Below are 22,381 nucleotides of genomic sequence, written 5' to 3'. Positions count from 1 at the left end.
TTATTACTACTTATTAATTTGGCAGACAGTTTTATCCAAGTTGTACAGATCAAGGAACTGTAGTGTCATGCATTACCAGACACATGCAGTGTAATGTATGACCAGGTGCAGTACCTGTAGCATCATGTTCTATAAAATGTTATTCACTAAGCATTTGGATTTTTATTCAAAGCATATACATCAGGTATCTGAAGAATTTTGCCAGATTTTGTCATGTCTTATGTTGTATCTGTAGCATCACCATATCTTATCAGATCCAGTACCTGTAGCGTGATGTCCTGTGTTCAGATATCAGATGATGATATGGCAGCGCCGCCTCCAGAGTCTCTAGAAGACCCCCAGCTGTACGAGTGTCCCTTGTACCGCACCTCCCAGCGCGGCGGCTCTCTCTCCACCTCCGGAACCTCCTCAAACTTTGTCACGGCCGTCTCTCTGCCCAGCAGGGAGCCCGCCGCTCACTGGATCCTCCGGGGCGCAGCGCTCCTCTGCCAGCTGGACGACTGAGCTCACTGCCACTGCAAGCACGCAGACTAGCTGGAGAGCTGTTGGCTGCATGTTGGTCATTAGTTGTTTTTTTTTCTCAATGGAAATAAAAATGATTTAGGATACCATGAAATGTTCTTTATTTTTTGTACGGTACAAATGGGCATTGTTTGAAAATGAGCATCATTTTATACAACATAGATCTTGTGACTGAATTGATGTTTGTATACATACTACAAAGTGGCACTGAGAAGGTTGAGCCACACCACAAGTGCGATAGTCCTTCTCAGATCTGTAGAACAGTATTCAAAATCAGCATTTTCTCAACATAACACATAATTCTACACCCCCCCTATTCTTTATTTTTACGAGGCACAGAGATCCAACCACGCACTGTGACTGACAGGCGACTGACAATATGTAATCAGCAGTATACAGTAGCAGCAATATCAGCAATCATCATGTAGCCATGCTATGCCTCATTGTAAGTTAATGGAAGAATTTAATGTTAATGGCTCATAACAGTTGGCTAAATAAAAGTCAAATGTTTTTTGGGTTGTGACCGAATTATTTAGTTACCGTGGAATCTTACGGGAACCAAACTACGGGTAAACATGACATCCAAGAACAATCTTTGCTCTCATACCAAACTCTTTCATCCCAAACCACCACAGCATATCCTTTCTCTTTGGTCTTGTAAAATGCTGTGGGTCAGTGCAACGTGAATTTCCAGTTAACTTTTACATCAATATCAAACAGTAATGCTTTTTATTATAAATACTCCCCCCTCTCTCATCTCACACCTTTCTCAGCTTGGTAAGGCGAGGGCAGCTACACCACATCCTCATCCTAGTGACCGACCACACAAGAGTCCCAAGCGTATACTTTTGACCATGGGTACTGCAGCTGCTCTTACGTAGTAGTGCAACAGTAGTGAGTTTTGTACGTTACTATGGGTATGCAGCTATGCAGCCATGGTTACAGTGTTTTTCACAATGCCGTTTCGTGCTCCAGGATCTGTGTTTGACAGGGTAGAAAACTGTCTGTCTCGCCCAGCTCCGAGCCCTCCTCCCTCCAGAGGGCCTGCCCGTTGCTGTCCTTGAGAGTTGAAAGTTGGCACTGCGGAGAAGACGCCTGTAGGAACACAACACACGTGGGTGGTTTGCTCAAGGTCCATTAGATAGCCTTTTTTTGTGCCTGTTATTTCTATTTGTTGTCTCACACATACGTATAAGCACAGGAATTTTGGTCTTGGCAGCTATAATATCGGTAAACCTCATGTCTGTTAAACATTCTCTTGGAGGCCACCTCTCTACTCACCCTGGCCTCCTTGGGAGCGAGACGACACATCTTCACTCTGAGCTTCTCCGGCAGGAAGAACAGCAGGTTGGTCATCAGAGGGTAGATGGTTCCTGGGGTAACCTCCTCCTCTTTCATAGGACCTTGAGTCACCAACACAACAAAGAAAGATGATGACTTCTGGGTGAAGACTACTGAAATGTGTATCTCTTACAAACATGTTTTTGAAGTGTCTGTCCCAGAGAGATTAGAATGACCTACCAGTCAGGAAGCTGACGGCCAAGCCAGTGACAATCACAGTGAAGCAGCTGAAGGCACTGTACCACATGTACGACAGCTGATAGAACCTGAGAAGCCCCACTGGTCGGCTGAAGAAAAATCAAACATATTTCAAGTTAATTCTCATATCCAAATTAACAGTGGCAATGCAATGCTGGGTTTCCAGACTACAACAGTGCAGCGAAATATTCAGCAAAAAATAAGGTTTTGAGATGAGACTTCAACAAAGGAAAAACAACAGGCCAAATGGGCCAATGCTTCAACAAACTATTTCTCCTGGCTGGTGGAGGTCTGTGTGTCCCACCTGGAGCCCTCAGAGGCGGTAAAGAGCGTGAGCCCCACTGTAGCTGTGATGTTCCGTGGCAGAGAGACGGAGCAGTTGTGGCTCGACGGGGCTCGGGAACCTGGTCTCCGGGTCACGATGCTCCCGATGCCCACCCAGAAGGCCAGGACCAGCCCCGCCCCCAGCCCTGTGAGGGCACCCTGGAGGACGGAAGAGGTTTAATACCAGAAGTATTGTCTTTCTATTGTTGGTTTAATGAATGAACAATGTCATATTAATGTATAATAATGTATTCATTAACAAACGCAGTTATCCAAAGTAACATGCAGGGGAGATCGGAACTTACAACCTCTTGATTTTCAGTCAAATGCTATACCACTGAACTTTACCTATCCCCAACAAAGGAGTCATTGTTCTGTGTTGTGTGTTTAATGTCTGGCTGCACAACAAATTCATCCATGAGGGATCTTTAAGATCACACTGACACACAGGACAGCACTCACACACCGGACAGCACTCACACACCGGACAGCACTCACACACCGGACAGCACTCACACACAGGACAGCCCTCACACACCGGACAGCCCTCAAATACAGGACAGCACTCACACACCGGACAGCACTCACACACCGGACAGCACTCACACACCGGACAGCACTCACACACCGGACAGCCCTCACACACAGGACAGCACTCACACACAGGACAGCCCTCACACACAGGACAGCACTCACACACAGGACAGCACTCACATACAGGACAGCACTCACACACCGGACAGCCCTCACATACAGGACAGCACTCACACACAGGACAGCACTCACACACCGGACAGCACTCACAGTAGTATTGGCCCCTGGGAAGAACATCCCCAGACAGAAGAGGCCTAGAAGAGGGCCGCCTACTATGCCGAAGACTTTAAAAGCCACCTGAAAGTGAAACAAATACACTGTCATGGAAAACAGCAGAACTTGCTATAGTACATCGGCTGTGATGAGTTTAATGTTCTTCTTTTAAACACATGTTCACCTGTAATACTGAATCCCCCATCAAATGGGTAACATAGGCCATGGCTAGACACACCAGCCCATAAACCAAGGCTGAAGAGAGAAAAAAATTATAACAATCATCATTTGAACAAATCTTTTGGACATCTGGCATGTTTTAGTAGTGTTTCCAAGGGAACCGACCCAGTGCCTTGGAGAGCAGCGTGGCTCTGGCTTCAGTCATGGAGGGGAAGTGGGGCTTGATGAGGTCCTCCATGGTTACAGTTGCCAGGGAGTTGAAGGCAGAGGAGATAGAGCTATGGAATACGAATCCTCATTACTAACAATCATAGTGACCATAGACCATATAGTGCTTGTCTACAAGAGATGTTACAGGTGTGCTCCCAATATGGATCAGATTTTGATATCCAATACAAGGCAAAGAAAAGTAACATCATGATTGTCCGGAGCAGGGGGGACTCTAGACTCTCTTCCCCCGACTTCTTCTTGTCTGGAAACAAAATGAATGTTATTGATGAATGTAAATATCTGGGACATTACATCTGTGCTGACCTGTCTGATGACAGAGACATTAATAGACAGTGTCGAATGCTCTATGGACAAGCTAATATGCTGATCCGAAAGTTTGGTGCATGCTCACCACCAGTTAAGACCAAACTTTTCAATGCATACTGTACCCCCATGTAGACTGCTCATTTGTGGAACTACAAAAAGTGTAGTATGCACAGACTGAATGTTGCCTATAATGATGGCTTGCGGATGCTGCTAAGGGTACCGCGATGGAGCAGTGCAAGCCAAATGTTACTTACTTACTTACTATGAACAGTATCATCCTGGTACTGACCAATCCGGCACTAAGTTCAGTGCAATGCTTTTCTAATATGTGGACTCACTGGCGTCTGAGCCTCCTCAGAAAATGATGTACATCGTGATTTTTATTATATGTTTGTCTGTATGTTGTTTTGTAATCTATGGACCTAGTAAGTGTCCGAAATAAAGTTTATGATGAATCATTTACATTTAGTCATTTAGCAGACGCTTTTATCCAAAGCGACTTACAAGAGAGAGCTTTAAGTGCATCGGTCTATGATCAAAAACATTGCGGGTAGCCAAAGCATGAAGCATACACTGTGAAAAGCAAATAAGTGCCAATGGGTGGAACCAGAAGAGCATGTAGTTAAACACATTTCAATTAACAACATGATCCTTGAAAGTGCTAGAGTGTACCTGGAGGAAGCAAGCAACAATAATATAATTCACAGCGAGTACAAGCAGTTAAATCAGTTACAACTAACCAACAAGTGCAGCGAGTCCCTCAATAAGTGTCTTAGTGTTCCTGGAAGAAATAAACTAACATCCAGACCAACAAATCTTTCTTAAGTGCCATTGTACTCCCGGAACAAGTGTGTCTTTAGTCCTTTAACATTCCAAAAATTACATAAAAGGAGTCAGGTGGGAGTCAGGTGGCTGAGCGGTGAGGGAATCGGGCTAGTAATCCGAAGGTTGCCAGTTCGATTCCCTGTCATGCCAACTGACGTTGTGTCCTTGGGCAAGGCACTTCACCCTACTTGCCTCGGGGGAATGTCCCTGTACTTACTGTAAGTCGCTCTGGATGAGAGCGTCTGCTAAATGACTAAATGTAAATGTAAATAAAACAAAGAGCATCACCAAACCTTCCATTTGATCAGATCAAATCAAATGCAGAGAACACAGGATTAATTCTTTGCAGCTCCTTCAACATTGAAATACAAGTATGAAAAACAGAACACAATGAACACAAGTAAAACTGTTTAAATAAGTGGCTTGTGCTTGAGTGATGTGCCTAAAGTCCGTGCAAATTCACTCTGGGCAGACAGCAACTTTAGTACAATAATGACCTTGTACAATGACCAGTCCTAGTCAGGCAACAGGGGGAGAGTGTTGGAGAACATACCTGAGCGCAGCGCTGAACAGACAGGCCACGAAGAGTCCAGGCAACCCAGGCAGACCCTGGAGCATGTCCATGACAAAGTACAACACCATCTGAGGACAACAACATTCCACAGGGTTAACACAACATCGACACCATGGCTGCCAGATATAGGTTACACGAGCACCAGGGTCAGCTCAGGTGGGTATAGCTTAGTGGTGGAGCATTTGCCTGCAGATCAAGTAGGTCACAGGCTCAACCGAACACACATTAGTATCACCCAGTGGGTTTCAGACACTTGTGACCTCATTGTGGACAGGGAGACAAGGGGTAGTCACCATGTCTCCATCTAGTGGGGGCAGAAGGAACCTACAAGTCATAAGGGTCACTTGGTCACCCAGAACTCTAATTCCCAGCTGCCCCCACCAGGCTGACCACAGGTGTGGCAGCTTCAGCCATTTTCCGTCACAGACTGTGACGGGACAGACTGAACTGATGGAAGGGGAGAAGACACACAGGGTAAGGGGCCAAGTTGCACCAGGAAAGTAGAGTACACATTTGTTTTTGGGAACATACTTTCAATCTGCTGGTTTGAGTTTAAGCAGATAAAAAAGGTTTTAAAGATAAGTAAACTATACCGTTTCCGTTAACAGCCTTTCTTTTTGTCCTCTATCTTCATTGCCCCTCACCCATCCCTGCACAGTAGAGCCTCTCATGATGTACTGACCGCATCTTTAGAGGAGGTGCCTATCCTGTCGGAGAAGTCCTCACCACAGTAGCGAGCAAACATGACCAGGCCCATCACACAGCTCAGCGCTAAAGCAACTTGCAGGGAGGGGAACACCATGTAGCAGGACCTGACAAACACACACACACACACAGGACTCAGAATAGAACCAATTTATGTTAACATAAATTCAAGTTACATCGAATGACATAAGACATTAGTAATTATTTTAATTGACTGATAAAATAAAGTAATGATCAAATTGACTGTGCAAAGCATAATTCATTGATTACACATAGTACATTCAAAATCATTTCTAAATAACAACAATTGAGTCACTGACATCAATTATTACAAAGGCATGATGGGGGGTTCTTACATGACTGCGACCCTCTCAGTTCGAGAGCTGAGGTACCTCTGGACCTGAGCCTGGTTCACCCCATACAGGGACAGCATCAGGAACACACCGCCCACCCCCAGAGTCCAGAAGGTGTGTCTCTCTGTGGGGTCAGGGTTCAGGCTGAACACGGCCAGGAAACAAAACTTACTTGGACTGAAACTTCCAAAAGATTTCCATCGAAAGTATAGAGTTGATAAGATATGTTATAGATGAGAGGGGATTTAAAAAAGGGAGGTCAGTTAGGGCAGTTTAAAGTTTAGTGTCATAGATGTAGGTTTATGTACCAATGTCCATATCAATGAGTGATATCAAAAAACGTAAAAATGACCATGACCTACTTGCGGACCAAAATACCAACACCTGTCTAATATCATGAGCGAGCGTGTGTGTGCTTGTGTACAGTCAGTCCACTCACTCCAAGCCGGCAATGCGGTTCCCCTCCAAGGCTCTCCTCCACACCTCCGCTGGCCCCCCCGTCTTCTGGATGCCCACCACAATGACCGCCAGCTGTCCTGCGAACATCACCACGGTCTGGAACACGTCAGTCCAGATCACCGCCTTCAGCCCGCCCTGGCAGCAGGTGGTCCAAACGAAGCAGACGTGCGTCCACAGGAGCACAGCGTTAGATGTTTATAAGATTAACTGTTGTTGATTAGGAGGTATTTTATAATGATCTCCATCAGGGAGTCAGATGGCTGAGCGGTGAGGGAGTCGGGCTAGTAATCTGAAGGTTGCCAGTTCGATTCCCTGCTGTGTCAATTGACGTTGTGTCCTTGGGCAAGGCACTCACCCTAATTGCCTCGGGGGGAATTCACAGCGAGTGCAAGCAGTTAAATCAGTTACAACTAACCAACAAGTGCAGCGAGTCCCTCAATAAGTGTCTTAGTGTTCCTGGAAGAAATAAACTAACATCCGGACCAACAAATCTTTCTTAAGTGCCATTGTACTCCCGGAACAAGTGTGTCTTTAGTCCTTTAACATTCCAAAAATTACATAAAAGGAGTCAGGTGGGAGTCAGGTGGCTGAGCGGTGAGGGAATCGGGCTAGTAATCCAAAGGTTGCCAGTTCGATTCCCGGTCATGCCAACTGACGTTGTGTCCTTGGGCAAGGCACTTCACCCTACTTGCCTCGGGGGAATGTCCCTGTACTTACTGTAAGTCGCTCTGGATAAGAGCGTCTGCTAAAATGACTAAATGTAAATCTCAGTGTTGATGATGTAACAGTCTGAAATCTTCTTACCAGTGCTGTGTAGAGTGAGCATACCAGCCCGGTGGCCAATACTGTTCCCCATAACTCAAATCCGGTAACTGATACAGCAGGAAACAGAGTGGAATCAAACACACACAGTAACATACCTGTACACAGCTGCCATAATGTGTGAGGACTGACAATACCACTACTGTCTGATGGACTTACCAGCATTGAGTGCAAAGGCAGGAGTATACACACAAACACCCATGTAGACAACCTGTTAATACAACCCAGGATAGAGAGATGAACACATAGATTCGATAGATACTATAACTTTATTCATCCCCAGGTGTGAACATCAAGATAATTTAATGACATTTACAACCCTTCTGCTCATCTCAACAGTAACTTTGTACTTTGAGTACAGTACACAGAACTCACCATCTGAAAGATGAAGGTGACCGTTCCACAGATGCGCACCGCTTTGGAGAAGCGCATTTCAAGGTACTGAAAAGAAAACAATCATAAGAATAATACTTTTCCAAATATTGTGATCTGTAAAATGAATCAGCTTTAGTTAGCAACTCAATGAAAACAGACACTTTATTTCTTACTCTGTAACCAGCCGCTTTCTGTCCAACGTCTCTGATGTATACACACCTGGTAGGCGCTGGACAGATGCAGCCTGTAGAAGACTGGAATGAAGACATGCGCTGGGATGAGGAGACCCAGGATGTAGGCCACACCGATGAACCAGTACTGCGTGCCGTGGGTGTAGATCTCTGCCGGCACACCTATGATGGCCACGGCTGACTGGAAGGATGCGATGAGAGACAGGGACAGAGGCAGGCAGCTCATGCTCCGGTCAGCCAGCAGGAACTCCTGCGTCGTCCGCTGGCGGCCCCCGGACAGAGCATAGTAGACTCCTATCGCCATGGAGGCCGCCAGCAAGACGGCAAATATGAAGTAATCGACCGTAGTGAAGTGCTTCTGTGCCAGGGTATCCATTTAGCTTCAGTCTGAGTAAAGTCTGCACAGAGTAGAGGAGCCTTCTGTTGAAGCAGCTTAGCGGTGCGAGGAGAGCCCTTGTCCACAACCATGAGTGAGGATCAAGCCTTGAACAACACAGATATGGGAAAACATGCTGATTAAAACTGCATGTAGAGTCTGGACAGACTATTGACAGACCTAACCTTGGCTGCAATCTGCAGGAGAAAATAAACTCATTACATTTGTCGATTATATGGCTATAATGTGGTAACATTTTTATAGTTTAACTGGGTTGACATGCAAAGGACTACTGGACCAGTTAAAACCCTTAGTCTGCATATTTTAATCAGTTGTTATATTCGAATAACACATTCCAATTTAAAATCCAGTTTTTCTGGGATTTTTTCTCTTTTGATTATTCGGGCTAAACAAGCACATTCCAAAAACTAGACCGTCGAATTTCAATCAATGAGTTTAATCTGCGCATGTCGATCTCGCACACACGCACCCACGTGAATTGAGGCATAAACTGTTCGACTCTAAAGATGCCTTTTGCGTAAGGATATGGGGACGTTTTCTGCTTTTCGCCGACGTAGATACGAATTGAAGTTACTTTACCTTGGTATAGTAGCTACCTCTGACCTCTGTTGTTTTTCCTGTGGGTTCATCCTCTAGGTGAGGACGGAAGTTGACAAGCAAGTTAAGCAAAGGTGGGAAGTCTCTACAAATACATCATTCCCCTCTTGGCTAATACTTATTACGCCTTGGGTCGAGATAAGACCGTTGTAAGCACAATTAATTGATTACAATTCATGATGACCATGATGTTATTAAGGAAGTAGGTTTAGATTTGAGCTTTTTGTGAAGCATTTAAGAATAGGCTATATCTGACAAATCTTATCGCTTACGTAAATGTGAAAATGATAATACTTTTTCCGAGTAATGTTAGTAAGGTAGGTTATGTGCCAGTCCCAACCAGACCCAACGTGTGCCAGACTCGAAGAACTTTTCACTTTGGTTTTTATCAGACGAACAAATCGACTCGTTTGCTTATGCTTTCACGAAAAATATTCATTATAAGCAAGATTAATATGTGTGTATATTAATCTGCAATATGACAAATGTCAAAGTTAGCAAATTGAAGACTTCATATGTAGACTGATGATCACTACAACATATGGCAAACCTTTTGTAGCATGCTGAGGTCACCGCCAACGCAGTCGTGAACTTTACCCTGAATAGTGGTGAATAGTAGGCTACCCTGAACCATTGTTCCACAGGTTTGGAATTTCAAAATTCACACTAACACGTTTGAGGGGGAATATAAACGTGTCACATTATTTATACATGCATTGGGAAATCATGTGCCCCAAAATTAGATTTAATAGAAGCCTATTGGATGATAACAAATATTATATCGTTTCACAAACTGAGCAATTGGTGATTTGAAAATGAGCAAATCTCACCTTTCTGTGTCTAAGGGATCGCCTTAGGTAAACTGTGCATCTTGTATTTTCTCGATTTAACTTGGTTCACGGTGCCTCCCATCATCGCAATCCGTCTCAGCCAATAAAATGAACAGATGGCACTAGCTTCTTTTGATTTAGCTTCCGGGTTGTTGGTCCTGCCGCCAAATTGAAATGAGCAATACTTTTTAGTTGGCAGATTAGCATGTGTCTTGTTTGCTAGTGCTCCGTCTCTTTTGTTTGGCTTTGGCAAATACGTAGCCTACAGTAACAATCTTGTTGCAGACGACAAAGGCGTCTTATCAAAGTAAGCCAGCTAGCTTTTTTGCTAAGATTACGTCGTTAGCTCGCTATACTGTATGCTTATATGCTTGTGATGCAATGATTTAAACACCAAAATCGTCTTATTTCATGGTAATTCACGCATTGTGCATTAACAGAAGGTTTGAATCATTGGGATATGTTGGAGATGCAGGCGAACAACCATAGACATAATAAAGGGGCAGAGCCGCTGTATGACCAGAGAGACAGACCGATCGAAGTAAACAGGGTGAGGAATTCATGAGCTCTCTCAAAGGTGATTTTTTTTTGGTTGTACTCATTACTAAATGTTTTGCTTTTTTATTGACATTATGCTCCAGACTCTTAAGATGAGAGATCGAATGGACAAAGTATCTCCCTTTGATGGAGCGATAGATGATGACCCTGAAAACACTCAACTTCTGCAGCTGATGGCTCGACATTCTCAACTTAAGGATCTGCTTCAAGCTCATCACCTCATCGGTACAGACTAGCAAACAGTCAGATTCAGATGTGTTCCTTTTTCTGCTTTAGAATTTACTTTGTGCCTAGGAAGTGCTATATTGGGCTCTAATTGAAGCAGATCTATACTCCCCTCATATAGCACCAACACCTTCAAACATTCTCTTTGCTGTCCTTGCAGGTGGCTACGATGTCACACAGACTCGTAACGGTAAAGGAGTGTGCGTGTCACTAGCCACGTCCTACGAGGGGGTCTATCTTGAGACGTACAACCTGGATGTGGACCTCTCTGCATCCATGAAGATCTGCCGTCACAACATTCCCCCCTTCATTCCCCTGGAGAGACTGTCCGAACAGAGCCACCTGCAGACGGATGTAAGGGCTTTCCTGGACACCCTCAGCCAGCACCTCAACGCCTACGTGGGCCGCAAGCAGCAGCTTGGCATCGTAAAGGTGCTCTTTAATCTGCTTCCTTGAGGTTTTAGGTTAGTTTAAGTGCAGTTATATGGGCGTATGTGTAGCCCTCTGTGACATTGCTTGTAAAAAGGGCTATACAAATAAAACTTGATTCGATTCATGCAATTCTGTGGGCCTGCAATGTTGATATGTTCATTCGCGAACAGAGCATATTTCAGTCACACTGCCCACTACTGTTAATAGTTAGTAGCAAGAGTATATACTTTTGATTTATTGTAAAAGGTTTGAATGGAGACTAAATGTGGTTTTTCCCTTGTCCAGAAGCTCCACAAGTCTGTAGAGGTAATGGAGAGCAACGCACCGTGTACTGTACTCGTGTTGATGTTGACGGTGCCTGAAGATGCTCCTCAGGCTCTGCTCTGTTCCCTGGAGTACGGAGACCTGACACGGTGCCTGCCAACACACGCCAGTGTAGAGGCTGAAGGTAAGATTCTGGCCTGGATGCCACACACACAATATAGATAGGATTGCATTATGTAACAACCTCAATTTAAAGTGAATCTATTTCGTATGTGTATGAGATTGTAATTGTACGTATTGCTTACTAGTGTGTGTTTATGTTTGTTTAGACAAGGTGCTGCCTGATTCTCTGCAACTGGAGAAATACCGTGCCCTTCTCTTGGAGTTCCCTGTCCACACAGCCTTGCAGACCATGCTAAAAATGGGAATGATCCTTTAGTCACAACCCATCTGACATACAAAAAAACACACAGTTTGTTTATTTCAGAAATTCTGCTTTAGTACGTCAGAAAAGTGTTGCATGCCACAATGTGTAAAGGCAAGGACCACATCAGACCACTTACTGAATATATTGTACATATACGGTTGTGTTAAAATAAAGGATAAATATGTTAAACCTGTATCAGAAACATGATACACATTTCCTTCTTCAACCAGATGCATTGTGTTACTGGCTTAGCACAGGTCACTAGGAAACCCAAGTATGTAAACAGTGTATAAAATCACGAACCTCGCATTTCTTTAGTGAACGGCAAAAGCACTTGTCAACTGTCAATGAGACAGAAAGAATCGTTCCTCTTTCTGCATTTGTTTAGCAGTGCTTGGCCCTATCGAGTGTTTCCAGAAACACCTGTATCTTCTGTTGTAATGTGTCCTTCTGTGACTGTTTTAGCCTCTCCTTCTCTTCTCTGATATATTGTTGTTGGTAAACCAGCTCCTTGTTGGATATGCAGTCAATCGTGGCTATTTGCTTAAGCTGCAGGATAGACAAATCAGCTTCCTGGTGCTTTGCAGATCGTAGGGTGTTTCTGACAGGGATTGGGAGTCCAGACTGAGCTCTCCTCGAGTTTGGCAGTGGAGGTCCTCTGTCATAGGATAGAGATTTACTAGAATATATTCTTTGTCGATCAGAGTTGTAAACATCCTGTGAATCCATCCTTCCATTCCTGGTTTCTGATATTTCTCTCATGGTTTTGTAGATGGTAGCTTTAGGTTCACACACTTTCAGAAGCAGCAGCTTTCTGTGTGCCCTCACCAGGGAGTCCCTCTCCTGATGAAGCGTTTTGAGAATGTGTCTGTGCCTCAAGCCCAGAAGGCTCAGCTCATGCTGAAGGTAGAGATCCTCTTTTGAATTCTTCAGCCTCACATCCATAGAGAAGAAGGATCTGAGTTTGGTACAGTTTGGCTCCATGGTTTCCAGCTGCATCTAGGAAATTAAGCAGAAATGCTGTCCTCTTCACCCTTCACCATGTTACGGATCTAGTAAGTGCTAAACAAAAATAATAATTGATAGGCCAATAGAAAGGTGAGTTATACTGCAGGCTACTTTATGTTTTGAATATAACCAGATTGTATCATTTGAAAAACAATTAATGTAGATATTATTAAATCTGTTCGTCAAATCTCAAGCACATTTACCTGACGTTGTAGCTACTTTGCTTTAGAGGTGTGAAAACTCTAATGCATTTTGTTGCTGATGTACTTGTAAGACGTGCATTGTAAGGTGTCCTGTTTCAAGGACTGCTTTATAGTCTGGTAATTGCTTGTGTTGTTGTCCCTTTAATCCTAGTGTTATTTGTTCCCCCCTTGACAACAATAAAATGGGCCATTCTGACAATCATCTAAATGATTCTAAAATAAAATAAATGGAAAATAAAGTACTTTTTATTATTCACTGAGGATATTCACGTCAAAATATCAATCGACGCATAAAGTACAAGTGTAAAGCAGCCTTCGGCCAGTAGTGCAATTTAAGGTGAATATCCCTTTAAAAGATTTGTTCATAAGAACAGTTTAACACGCTGGGAAAACACTTGAAATCTGATCCAGTGTTTTCCCTCTTTGTATGAGTGTATGTGACCGACTCTCAATTGGTAAGTTCTTTAAATATCTACTTTTGTGAACCCCATTATAGCCTACATTGTGTTATTTCCAGCGTTACGAAATCGTCCTCGGTGTTTTTGTGCAACCGAGCTTCAGGTTTAGATTTAGCAAGAGCCTATGGGTATACCATTGATATGAAAAGTCGTATCATGGGACAGTAGGCCTATTATCAAGAGATGCTGGGCATTACCATAGCCTACATTGTTGGAATAAATTGTCTAATGAAAATGGTTTCGTTCGCCATCGCATGTTTTCCAGTTTTTAAGGCTCAGCGTTTCCACAATGGCACAGAATGACGGAAATGGGACTCAAAACGAAGCAAGTAGCGAATAGTAGCCTACATGCATTACATTCCTAAAACGCAAATGATCTGACTGATGTCTCGACCTCTTCAGATGATGCTGGCGGTATGTGTTGACGCACCAGGGGGTCCAGAAAGTCTGCTTTTGAGGAAAGTCACTAAACCTCAATCCAGAACTGGAGAAGTTCTTATCAAAGTCCATGCAACTGCTCTGAACCGGGCAGACTTGTTGCAGGTAGCCTTCAAGTACCTTTTTAACCAACCTGACTGCAGTAGTGTGATTAGAGATAATGTCTATTGTATAATGTCTGGGTAATTATTCATACTGGAATACAAATTATATACAGCCATGGCCGAAATTGTTGGCACCCCAGAATTTTTCCCAGAAAATCAAGTATTTCTCACAGAAAAGCATTGCAGAACACATGTGTTGCTATACACATGTTTATTCTCTTTGTGTGTATTGGAACAAAACAAAAAGGGAGGAAAAAAAGCAAATTGGACAATGTCACACAAAACTCCCAAAATGGGCTGGTCAAAATTCTTGGCACACTTTCAATTGTGGATAAATAAGATTGTTTCAAGCATGTGATGCTCCTTTAAACTCACCTGGGGCAAGTAACAGGTGTGGGCAATATAAAAATCACACCTGAAAGCAGATAAAAAGGAGAGAAGTTCACTTATGCTTTGCATTGTGTGTGCCACACTAAGTATGGACAACAGAAAGAGTAGAAGAGAACTGTCTGAGGACTTGAGAACCAAAATTGTGGAAAAATATCAACAATCTCAAGGTTACAAGTCCATCTCCAGAGATCTAGATTTGCCTTTGTCCACAGTGCGCAACATTGTCAAGAAGTTTGCAACCCATGGCACTGTAGCTAATCTCTCTGGGCGTGGACAGAAGAGAAAAATTTATGAAAGGTTGCAACGCAGGATAGTCCGGATGGTGGATAAGCAGCCCCAAACAAGTTCCAAAGAAATTCAAGCTGTCCTGCAGGCTCAAGGAGCATCAGTGTCAGTGCAAACTATCCATCGACATTTAAATGAAATGAAACGCTATGGCAGGAGACCCAGGAGGACCCCACTGCTGACACAGAGACATAAAAAAGCAAGACTACAGTTTGCCAAAATGTATTTGAGTAAGCCAAAATCCTTCTGGGAAGACGTCTTGTGGACAGATGAGACCAAGATAGAGCTTTTTGGTAAAGCACATCATTCTACTGTTTACCGAAAACGGAATGAGGCCTACAAAGAAAAGAACACAGTACCTACAGTGAAATATGGTGGAGGTTCAATTATGTTTTGGGGTTGTTTTGTTGCCTCTGGTACTGGGTGCCTTGAATGTGTGCAAGGCATCATGAAATCTGAGGATTACCAAAGGATTTTGGGTCGCACTGTACAGCCCAGTGTCAGAAAGCTGGGTTTGCGTCCGAGATGTTGGGTCTTCCAGCAGGACAATGACCCCAAACATACGTCAAAAATCACCCAGAAATGGATGGTAACAAAGCGCTGGAGAGTACTAAAGTGGCCAGCAATGAGTCCAGATCTAAATCCCATTGAACACCTGTGGAGAGATCTTAAAAATGCTGTTGGGAAAAGGCACCCTTTCACCAAGAGACGTGGAGCAGTTTTCAAAGGAAGAGTGGTCCAAAATTCTGGATGAGAGGTGTAAGAAGCTTATTGATGGTTATAGGAAGCAACTGATTTCAGTTATTTTTTCCAAAGGGTGTGCAACCAAATATTAAGTTAAGGGTGCCAAGAATTTTGACCAGCCCATTTTGGGAGTTTTGTGTGACATTATGTCCAATTAGCTTTTTCCTCCCTTTTTTTGTTTTGTTCCAATACACACAAAGGGAATAAACATGTGTATAGCAAAACATGTGTTACTGCAATACTTTTCTGTGAGAAATACTTGATTTTCTGGAAAGATTTCTGGGGTGCCAACAATTTCGGCCATGACTGTAATTATTTTAAAATATAAATTATTTGTGTGCTAAGTAGGTCATTATTGACGTCATCACTGCTCAAATATATTTTTTGTCGTTGTCTTTAGAGGAGAGGACTCTACCCAGCTCCTCTAGGTGAAAGTGAGATCCTGGGCCTGGAGGTTGCTGGGACTGTGGCCGGCACAGGTGCCGGGGTGAAGGGCTCCTGGAGGACAGGTGATCGAGTCATGGCCCTCCTGTCTGGAGGTGGATATGCAGAGTACATCTCTGTGCCAGAAGAGCTGCTCATGTCAGTCCCCTCCCACCTCTCTCTCTACCAGGCCGCTGCGATCCCTGAGGCCTGGCTCACTGCCTTCCAGCTCCTGCACCTTGTAGGTATGGAGTGGTACTGTAGTTACATCAGCTGCTGTGACTCAACGAACAGTGGGTTGAGTTAGGTTTGATCCTGTTGCATCTGGGAGGAGATTCTGAGCTGTCTTGTGTCGTTGCACAGCCCGGGTGAAGAAGGGAGAGGTGGTTTTGGTGCATGCTGGAGCCAGTGGCGTCGGAACCGCGGCGATCCAGCTCGTCCGATTGGCCGGTGCCGTCCCTGTGGTTACGGCAGGAAGCCCGGAGAAATTGCAGATAGCAAAGGAGCTGGGGGCAGTGGCTGGTTTCAACTACAGAGAAGAAAACTTTGCAGAGAAAGTCTGCGATTTCACGAAAGGTGGGTCGTTGATAAGAGCCCATTTCATCACTCAGACATGACACCTTTTTTACATTTGTTTCTTCTCAGGTGAACATCTCAGAGAACATTCACAGACTATTGGAGCATAAACACTTCTAAACACATTTCTTGGATTTTATTTTACAATAGGCAGGGGAGCAGACGTAATTCTGGACTGCATTGGGGGAAGCTGCTGGGAGAGGAATGTGGACTGTCTGGCCCTGGACGGAAGATGGGTGCTGTTTGGTGCCATGGGTGGAAAGACAGTGGAGGGAGAGCTTCTGGGCAGGCTGCTGTCCAGGCGAGGACAGCTCCTCTGCAGCCTGCTCCGCTCACGCAGTCTGCAGGTAAAGGAGCCAGGGGAAAGAAACGGCAGAAAATGAATGTTGAATTATGGTTTTACATAATATAAGCCTGCGTGTTTGAGAATACGGATTGACAAAGTTGTATGAAGAAATTTAAGACTGTGAAGCAGTGCACTAGAACATGGATTGACAATGTGGTATGATGTTACTAGCCTATATAATACGGTGTGTGCGAGAACGGTCACATTAATTTATTCATGTCGGTCACAGCACTGTTGACCATCTGGTCTTGTCACCCCTAACCCAGTACAAAGCAGATCTGGTGAGGGCTTTCTCAGAAGGGGCGTTGCCCTCCTTCTCTAACCAGACCTCCTCCCTGAGGCCGGTGATTGACAGCACCTTTGACCTGGAGCAGATTGCAGACGCTCACAGACACATGGAAGCCAACAGAAACATGGGGAAGATTGTCATCAAGGTGACGTCACAGACCCAGTGAGCCCAGTGATCACCACACCTTCAGTCTCAACCATCTACCCCGACTGGAGTCTCTAGTTCCTGTGATTCATTTCAAGAGGAAGGTGTAGGGACCTGTTGAAAGACTAGTAGTTTTTAACTGGGCTTATCCCCTCTATCAATATAAAATACATTGGACTCCTAGCCCCCAGGTGTAGGTTTGTTTAAAATTTGTGGGGGAAAGCTTTGTTTAATAACTGAGAATGCGGTTGTTTAAATAAAAATGTCTTCATAAAAAGTGGGTGGACAGATAAGCAGTTTTCCAAAAATGAGTGTCAAATGTCCCTCAACCTACCCTTTAAACAGTGTAAGGCTGGGTGTCACCCCACCCCCACCTTTCATACGCTAAAATATGGACGGAGTCCCTATTTGATGGGTTTCACACCTCATTGTAACTTACTGTTGCATTGCTAGTCATATGTTGATAATTAAGGGTCAAGATGTGGTCTGATGTTGTTCTACAGATATAAAGGGAATTGTGAAGCATTGTTCTCTAGATTATTGATCTCCTGAGGGCTTTTCCTCAGCTCTGGCTTCTCTTACTCCTCCTTCTTACTCTTTCTCTGATTTACAATAATCATGGTGGTATAGGAGGTAAGATTTAAAGCCTTCACTTTGTAACATGTTTGCCATGCAAGTGATTTCATTAATTTGCAACGTTATTAAATATCTAGTCATCTATTACTCTAATTTAACCGATCAGTCAAATAACTGTACTTCCAGCATATTTGGTACACTGTTCAATTTACCCCTCTTCCTTTAATGTAGGGTAATAGTTTTGGTTGTTTGACCAAAAATGGAACCCCTTACAACAGCATACGTGTAGCCTACAATGAGCATGTACAGTGCACATGGACTATACATCTACAAATGACATTGCGTTATTGTTTTGTATATTATTTCGGGAAAACATACTATTATCACAACTTGTTGAAAAACTTTATTCGTAATGTTTTAAATTCACAAAGTCAAGGCTTAAAACACGATATAGGCTATAGCCTACAGAATAACCTTTAACTCTGATGTAGCTAATGTATTGCAGCTATAGTATTAGGCCTATAAGTAGGTTATGTCACGTTGCAGGACTACAAATTGCTAAATTGTGTCTACGATTAAGTAAACTGAATTTGGGGGGATTGTGTGCGTAAACTGGGCTGCAACCACGCCAGACTAAACAGTGGACAAAATGACAAGAAGCCGGAATCGGGCGTCACAAATAAAAATGTTTCACTTCCTGAACTCACAGAGAACATTTGTTTTAGAGGTAGTTTCTGAGTTTGTCCTTTATTTTGGAACAAGGACATTACGTTTTAGCTAAGGATTAACGCAAGCAAATGCAGACTGGCTGCATAATTAAGATAATGCCCTCTGAGGAACTAAACCAATCTTCGTAAACCGAGTAGGAAATGCTGGTTGATTTTTTTTAACCCATTTCGAAATCAAGTTGTAGTGTTATTGGAGGATTTCAACAGCTACAATCTGTCACTTTCAACAGAAACAACAAAGGTACGTACGATTGATAGGCTTCAGTTCTTGTGTGTGTGTACGCGCGCCTGTATATTTATATGCAGCCTAATACAGTCAATGTCTTGATTTATACGTCAGTAGGCCTATACATACACGTTATGACATTTTAGCTTAAGCCTGTAAAGTTGATCAAGTGGAAACACCATCACGTCGGTATAGTTGTCATGCGATGACAGTGGTTGTTAAAATTTCTAATCTCTGGTCTTTCTTTATTTGGTAGAAATAAAAAACAACATGGCAGAACGAGTTATACCCCATCGGAGGATGTCCACAGAAGGGGTCAGTTTATACATGCTGATGGAGCTGGAAAAAGGCGCAACAGCAGAGCAGATCAAAAAGGCGTACAGGTGCCCTGTCAGCAGGCTTCTCAGCCAGATTACATGTTTATTTCTGGGTAGTTAATGGTGGGTGAAGTTTACGGGTTGAAAAATTAATTGTCTGCCTCTTTCAGGAAACTGGCACTTAGATATCACCCTGATAAGAATCCAAATAACCCAGAGGCTGCCGAGAAGTTCAAGGAGATCAACAACGCCAACACTATCCTCAATGATGACACCAAGAGGAAGATCTATGACGAGTATGGCTCTATGGGCCTCAACATTGCAGAACAGTTTGGAGACGGGAGTGTCAAATACTATTTCCTCATGTCCAAATGTTGGTTCAAGGTACGCATATATCTACCATTGAAGTCGATAAAACCCCTTTGACTAAACAAGATGTTTTTATTGTAAGGAATGTGCCAACAATACTAAGTGTCTTACACTGTGTAAGCAACTTATGGGCATTCATATGAGTCTTTCTATTAATGACAAGTCAAGTTGGTCTGTCTACCTATCTTAACTTTCTGTCTATTTTTCGATCTATCCATCCATCCTCAGACCCTGATGTATTGCTGCTGTTTCTTCACCGGCTGTTGTTGCTGCTGCTGCTGTTGCTTCTGCTGCTTCGGCTGTGGGCGGGGCAACCCCAACGAGGAGGACTACGGCAACATAGATCCAGATGAGCTGGAAGCCCAGATACGAGCTGAGCAGGAGCGAGGTCAGTGTGGGGTGGAGGGAGTGTGGGGTGGGAGTATGGTGGTGGGGTGGGACTGGGGGAATGCCCTGCCATAAGCAATATTGAATTGTTGTGAGGGAGTCAGGTGGCTGAGCGGTGAGGGAGTCGGGCTAGTAATCTGAAGGTCGCCAGTTCGATTCCCGGCCGTGCCAAATGACGTTGTGCCCTTGGGCAAGGCACTTCACCCTACTTGCTTCGGAGGGAATGTCCCTGTACTCACTGTAAGTCGCTCTGGAGAAGAGCGTCTGCTAAATGACTAAATGTAAATGTAAATGACAAACAGTCAACAGGTGTGAAATCTGTCCATGTTCGTGAAACATAAACAACATGCTTAAAAGTAGTGTGAGGGAGGGAGGAGCGTAATAGGACAACCCCTGTATGTATTTTCAGATTGTTCTGAACCTTTTCTTTTGTTTCAGCTGGTGACACTATTATAGTCGCTCAACCGAGCCCTAGCGAAGCCACTGTGTCGGGTGAAACTGTGATAGTCATTCAGCCAGGCCCTAATGAGGGCACTGTGTCAGGTGAAACCCAGAATCTGCTCAGACAGCTCACACCACTGCTTTCCTTTTATGTGTCACCAACAAACGACTACAAATACTCTTCATTATGCAGCTTATTAACCCCCAATTAATTTAATTAAGGTTTACTCGTTTGTTTGTTGCCTATTGCTGTCACTCATGCCAATTTCCATTTTAGCTCTAACTGCTTACTAATGGGCGGCCCAGGGGGTGTTTGGTTTGTGGTTGCTGTAATGGTAATGGTTTTGATGGTAATTCAGTTACTTACTGACTCTTGATGAAATGTCCTTAATGTTGCTGTGGAGGGAGTTAAGACATTGGCATACAGTATGTTTGTCCTGTTTGTGTAACATGATACATGAATATTGTTCTCTGTTGCCCCCTGCAGGTGAAAATGAGCCTATTGTGATCCAGCCCCATATGGACATCATGGACTAGGACCTCAACATGCCACAGTAGCTTTACTATCTCTTCCCATGTTTGTGTGTTTTTTTAACCATGTCAGGAGTTGCAATGATGTCTGTCCCAAAGATCACATGAGGTTGAAATTAGTTGTGAATGTATTATTATAATATTTTTTCTAAGGGAATTTGTTTACAGGAATCATTCTTTCTGATTGTGTTATCCTTTTAATGTTGCTAATCTAATTTGACGCCAAGGGGATTATCTTTGCATTGAATGGAAATGTATATCAAAGTAGTTTCATTGCACACTTGTGAATAAGTGGGTTTGGGACTGAAAGTGAACCATGCCTTTTGAATAGATTTTAAATGTGTGTGCACTAAAGTTCATAAGATTCTGTGTTTCCACTTTAGAGATGTAAAAAATCGCAATTGACCACAAGTAAAATATTGCTTTACAAGGAGAAATGTGAAATAAGTACAAATAAATGTATAGTGTCAATATCCAGATAAATATTATTTTCTGCTTACAGCTTGTGTATATCCAGGCTAGCTCACTTTCTGAAGACTTTCCAGGCTAATACATTTGAGCAAACTCAGGGTGTAACCACAAAGCCAGCATGTCACTTGCATATATATAAATTATATTTTAATAATTAAAACGACTGACTTTTTGGTAAAATATGTACTTAGCTTGTTATATAAACTTGATGAGAAATGTCCACTGCTGTTTTCTCATGCCAACTTTTGCCAACGTCAAACATTACAGTGTGTTTTTTCTGAAATCTAAATAACGTGTGTAACATGATTTTATTATTTTCTTTCTACACTTGTTACTGTAAAATATATGTATTATGTATCTGTATGTAAAATACAATTCCGGGATTTCATTAAAACGGGATGATACATACTGTTTCAAGAGGTAAGCAGACATGCAAATATGAAGAAGCGTTCCCAGACGGACCGGGAGCCTATTAGTGAATGACCCGTCCTGTTATCGGCTATTTCTGAAACATGGCCCTCATGAGACCTATCACACGTAACTTTCCAGGTGACAATTTTCCATGTGAGGACAAGAAGCATAGAGAACGAAGCAGCGCTTAAAATCAGTTTCAGCGTATTTTGTTCTTCCATTTAATTGAAAGAAGTTTGTGCTGTTGCCAACAGTGTTGGACTATTGGTTCATTTAATTTGAACTAAGCATGACCTTTCTGCCGAAGGCTTCCGAGAGGCACAATCTCATCGAGGATGAATCCAAAACGTATTTAGTGGCACTGTTAAGGTATGGGGTTTTACTATGGAAGCAAATCAGTGACATCATGTTTTGAATTTTTAAAGGCATTGAATACTTCATATTGAAATTTAACACCTAATTCACTTATGAATATATAAAATTGAGCCTTGAAAAAATTCAAGGCTCGGAAATTCAGGTTGCACAAATATCGTCTCGAATTTAATAGGCTCGATTTTCTTGGGCTCGAATTTG

At 43.2% G+C, this 22,381-nt stretch overlaps 5 protein-coding genes across 7 annotated transcripts in view; 4 read left to right on the top strand and 1 right to left on the bottom strand.

Moving 5' to 3' along the window:
- Nucleotides 1-504, top strand: part of LOC136949562 (dynein axonemal heavy chain 6-like) — a 43,212-nt gene extending 42,708 nt beyond the window's left edge. Inside the window, exon 83 of the mRNA XM_067243893.1 lies at nt 289-504. Within this exon, the coding sequence (XP_067099994.1) occupies nt 289-504 (216 nt within the window). The remainder of the gene's footprint in view (nt 1-288) is intronic.
- A 109-nt stretch (nt 505-613) lies between these two features.
- Nucleotides 614-10,142, bottom strand: slc5a6b (solute carrier family 5 member 6). 2 transcript variants are annotated; one of them, XM_067243912.1, is made up of 16 exons: nt 10,038-10,142; nt 8,242-8,696; nt 8,023-8,088; nt 7,807-7,858; nt 7,630-7,697; nt 6,806-6,960; nt 6,370-6,549; nt 5,991-6,120; nt 5,288-5,376; nt 3,538-3,650; nt 3,377-3,447; nt 3,190-3,276; nt 2,366-2,544; nt 2,044-2,150; nt 1,804-1,925; nt 614-1,617 (listed from the first exon to the last, which is right to left on the bottom strand). In XM_067243912.1, the coding sequence occupies exons 2-16, from the start codon at nt 8,587-8,589 to the stop codon at nt 1,474-1,476; spliced, it is 1,911 nt and encodes a 636-aa protein (XP_067100013.1). In that variant the 5' UTR covers nt 8,590-8,696; nt 10,038-10,142; the 3' UTR covers nt 614-1,473. The 2 variants fall into 2 exon arrangements, with proteins under 2 accessions (XP_067100013.1, XP_067100014.1); XM_067243913.1 differs by having other exon boundaries at nt 6,370-6,510.
- Nucleotides 10,143-10,200: 58 nt separating this feature from the next.
- On the top strand, nt 10,201-12,130 carry cenpo (centromere protein O). 2 transcript variants are annotated; one of them, XM_067243924.1, is made up of 6 exons: nt 10,201-10,344; nt 10,478-10,587; nt 10,679-10,820; nt 10,981-11,252; nt 11,541-11,700; nt 11,846-12,130. In XM_067243924.1, exons 2-6 carry the CDS (start codon nt 10,498-10,500, stop codon nt 11,953-11,955), a joined length of 774 nt encoding a protein of 257 aa, XP_067100025.1. In that variant the 5' UTR covers nt 10,201-10,344; nt 10,478-10,497; the 3' UTR covers nt 11,956-12,130. The 2 variants fall into 2 exon arrangements, with proteins under 2 accessions (XP_067100025.1, XP_067100024.1); XM_067243923.1 differs by having other exon boundaries at nt 10,202-10,344; nt 11,538-11,700.
- A 1,370-nt stretch (nt 12,131-13,500) lies between these two features.
- Nucleotides 13,501-18,896, top strand: tp53i3 (tumor protein p53 inducible protein 3). Its single transcript, XM_067243554.1, has 7 exons — nt 13,501-13,609; nt 13,878-13,937; nt 14,015-14,155; nt 15,974-16,241; nt 16,360-16,572; nt 16,723-16,919; nt 17,185-18,896. Exons 2-7 carry the CDS (start codon nt 13,902-13,904, stop codon nt 17,371-17,373), a joined length of 1,044 nt encoding a protein of 347 aa, XP_067099655.1. The 5' UTR covers nt 13,501-13,609; nt 13,878-13,901; the 3' UTR covers nt 17,374-18,896.
- dnajc5gb (DnaJ (Hsp40) homolog, subfamily C, member 5 gamma b) lies at nt 18,753-21,786 on the top strand. The gene is made up of 6 exons (XM_067243555.1): nt 18,753-18,896; nt 19,138-19,264; nt 19,369-19,582; nt 19,796-19,955; nt 20,393-20,497; nt 20,883-21,786. Exons 2-6 carry the CDS (start codon nt 19,152-19,154, stop codon nt 20,930-20,932), a joined length of 642 nt encoding a protein of 213 aa, XP_067099656.1. The 5' UTR covers nt 18,753-18,896; nt 19,138-19,151; the 3' UTR covers nt 20,933-21,786.
- Nucleotides 21,787-22,381: the final 595 nt, after the last annotated feature.

The sequence above is a fragment of the Osmerus mordax genome, chromosome 9 (genome assembly GCF_038355195.1).
Source record: "Osmerus mordax isolate fOsmMor3 chromosome 9, fOsmMor3.pri, whole genome shotgun sequence".
Lineage (NCBI taxonomy): Eukaryota > Metazoa > Chordata > Actinopteri > Osmeriformes > Osmeridae > Osmerus > Osmerus mordax.
Note: the sequence above shows the minus strand (reverse complement) of the source record. Positions and strands in the feature narration are given on the sequence as shown.